Below are 2889 nucleotides of genomic sequence, written 5' to 3'. Positions count from 1 at the left end.
AGACTTTCACTAAACTCAGGATTAATATACTCAGACTTTCACTAAACTCAGGATTAATATACTCAGACTTTCACTAAACTCAGGATTAATATACTCAGACTTTCACTAAACTCAGGATTAACTTTGGTACAGTAAATTTAGGATTACTTTACTCAGTTTCACTAAACTCAGTTGACCTAAGACTTTCACTAAACTCAGGATTAATTTACTCAGACTTTCACTAAACTCAGGATTAACTTTGGTTCAGTAAATTTAGGATTACTTTACTCAGTTTCACTAAACTCAGTTGACCTAAGACTTTCACTAAACTCAAGATTAACTTACTGAGCTTCACTAAATTCAGGTTAAACTTAGTTTCACTAAAATTAGGATCAACTTATTCAGTTTCACTAAACTCAGGATTAATTTACAGAGTTTCACTAAACGCAGGATTAACTCACAGTTTCACTAAACGCAGGTTTAACTAACAAATTCACTAAACACAGGATCAATTTACTCACACTTTTACTAAACTAACTCAGACTTACTAAACTAACTCAGACTCTCACTAACTCAGGATTAATTTACTTAGTTTCACTAAACTCAGGTTTAACTTACTCAGTTTCACTAAACTCAGTTAACTTACTCAGACTTTCACTAAACTCAGGATTAACTTACTCAGACTTTCACTAAACTCAGGATTAACTTAGTTTCACTAAACGTAGGGTTAACTTACTCAGTTTTGCTGAACTCAGGATTAAGTTACTCAGTCTTTCACTAAACTCAGGATTAACTTATTCAGAGATGATCACAACCTGCTTTCTGGATTGCCCCTCTTCTCAGAGTCAGATGGAAACAAACGAGTGTTTAATTCAGAACACATAAACTCAGGTCAGTTTGTTAGTGGAGGAGCAGCAGCCAATCAGTGACATGCAAAACAAACTGTCAGTGTTTTAAAAAGACCCTGTGATGAAGAGGAGGACAGATGAAGGGCAGAGGTCAAAGGGAGGGATATAGCTCAGTATACCGGCCAATCATGGAGGGTTTGGACAGACCAGCGGCGGGAGGCGGACATTGGAAGCTTCTGATTGGTAGAGGATGGGGGAGGAGGCGTGGCCCAAGGCAGAGTGGTGGGCAGGTGATTGGTTAAAGTAAAAAAAAGGGAGAAAAAGAAACAGCAGCCAATCAGGATGAGAGGTGGAGCACAGAACAGCTCCATCATGACATCGTTCATCACAGAAACATCCTGACTGAGGCGGGACTTGGACCTGTTCTTACAGGTTCACCTGGCTGAACTTCCATTAAAAACTCAACCCTGATCCAGAAGAGTCCCGACCGCAACAAATACCAAACCTTTCAGAATCATTCAGGTCATCCTGGTCAGGAGACATGGACAACAAGATGCAAAAGTCTTCAGCCTCTTTCTGTTCCTTTTTACAGTCTGGAGTTTATTTACATTTTTAATTTGAATAAAAACAGCTTTTCTAAACAAAAACATCGAATAATGAAGAAATAAGAAAACATGTTTAAATCATTTTATTAAACACAAACCTGGATAATGGTACATCTGTATTTACCCCCTAAACTCAGATCCAGCATCAGGTCTCTTCAGACCGGTCTCCATGATCCTGGTCCACCAGGTCCCTTCAGGTCCATCTCACTGATTCTGGTCCACCAGGTCCCTCCAGGTCCATCTCACTGATTCTGGTCCACCAGGTCCCTCCAGGTCCATCTCACTGATTCTGGTCCACCAGGTCCCTCCAGGTCCATCTCACTGATTCTGGTCCACCAGGTCCCTTCAAGTCCATCTCACTGATTCTGGTCCGCCAGGTCTCTTCAGGTCCATCTCCATGATTCTGGTCCATCAGGTCTCTTCAGGTCCATCTCCATGATCCTGGTCCACCAGGTCTCTTCAGGTCCACCTTAATGATCCTGGTCCATCAGGTCTCTTCAGGTCCATCTCACTGATTCTGGTCCATCAAGTCTCTTCAGGTCCATCTCCATGATCCTGGTCCATCAAGTCTCTTCAGGTCCATCTCCATGATCCTGGTCCACCAGGTCACTTCAGGTCCGTCTCACTGTTCCTGGTCCACCAGGTCTCTTCAGGTCCATCTCCATGATCCTGGTCCACCAGGTCACTTCAGGTCCGTCTCACTGTTCCTGGTCCACCAGGTCACTTCAGGTCCGTCTCACTGTTCCTGGTCCATCAGGTCTCTTCAGGTCCATCTCCATGATCCTGGTCCACCAGGTCTCTTCAGGTCCATCTCCATGATCCTGGTCCATCAGGTCTCTTCAGTTCCTTGGTTTTCATGATGTATGAACACATTAGTTTTCAGTTTATTTTTTTAAAATCTTTAAATCATGTTTTTTCATCACTTCACTTCATTATTTGGAGGTTTTTTTGTGAAAGATGTAGAGAAACTAATTTTCAAAATTAATAGTGAAAACTTTTGCATCTTGTTGTAAACAGTTTTATCAACACAATCACCATCAGAAAAACACTGAGTTTTTTWACTTAATATGTCGAAACAATTAGAACATTTAATGTTTAAAAACATAAAAGGTCCTAAAACACAAAACTAATGTAACCAAAAGAACGACCTCAGATTTCACCTGGAGCACACGCCAGGTGGACCTGAACCTGTGTGACAGTGTGTGTGTGTGTTTGTGTGTGTGTGTGTGTCTTACCCGCTCTTTGTAGTAGAAGGAGGAGATGGAGACGGTGTCTTTATCGGAGCGAGTCGGGCTGCCGCTGTACAGCCGCAGAGTGCTCTGAGACTCTGAACGCATCTTCATCGGAGTCAGAACTCCGCTGTGATAAGCTGACAGAGCCGACAGAGACCTGAGAACATACACACACACACACACACACACACACACACACACACACACACACACACACACACACAC

The 2889-nt window shown here is 42.4% G+C and overlaps 1 protein-coding gene across 2 annotated transcripts in view; it reads right to left on the bottom strand.

Annotated features, from left to right (window-relative positions):
* The window catches only part of wdr59 (WD repeat domain 59), a 21873-nt gene that overhangs the window by 5846 nt on the left and 13138 nt on the right, over positions 1-2889 (bottom strand). Inside the window, exons 18-19 of one of the 2 annotated variants that reach the window (XM_014030610.1) lie at positions 2668-2821; positions 1007-1063 (exon numbers count right to left, since the gene is read on the bottom strand). In XM_014030610.1, coding sequence (XP_013886064.1) covers positions 1007-1063; positions 2668-2821 — 211 coding nt within the window. The remainder of the gene's footprint in view (positions 1-1006; positions 1064-2667; positions 2822-2889) is intronic. The other variant, XM_014030611.1, reaches the window with a different exon arrangement.

This window comes from Austrofundulus limnaeus, unplaced genomic scaffold (assembly GCF_001266775.1).
Source record: "Austrofundulus limnaeus strain Quisiro unplaced genomic scaffold, Austrofundulus_limnaeus-1.0 Scaffold1091, whole genome shotgun sequence".
Taxonomy (NCBI): domain Eukaryota; kingdom Metazoa; phylum Chordata; class Actinopteri; order Cyprinodontiformes; family Rivulidae; genus Austrofundulus; species Austrofundulus limnaeus.
The sequence above is the reverse complement of the archived record's forward strand: the minus strand, read 5'-3'. Positions and strand labels throughout refer to the sequence as shown.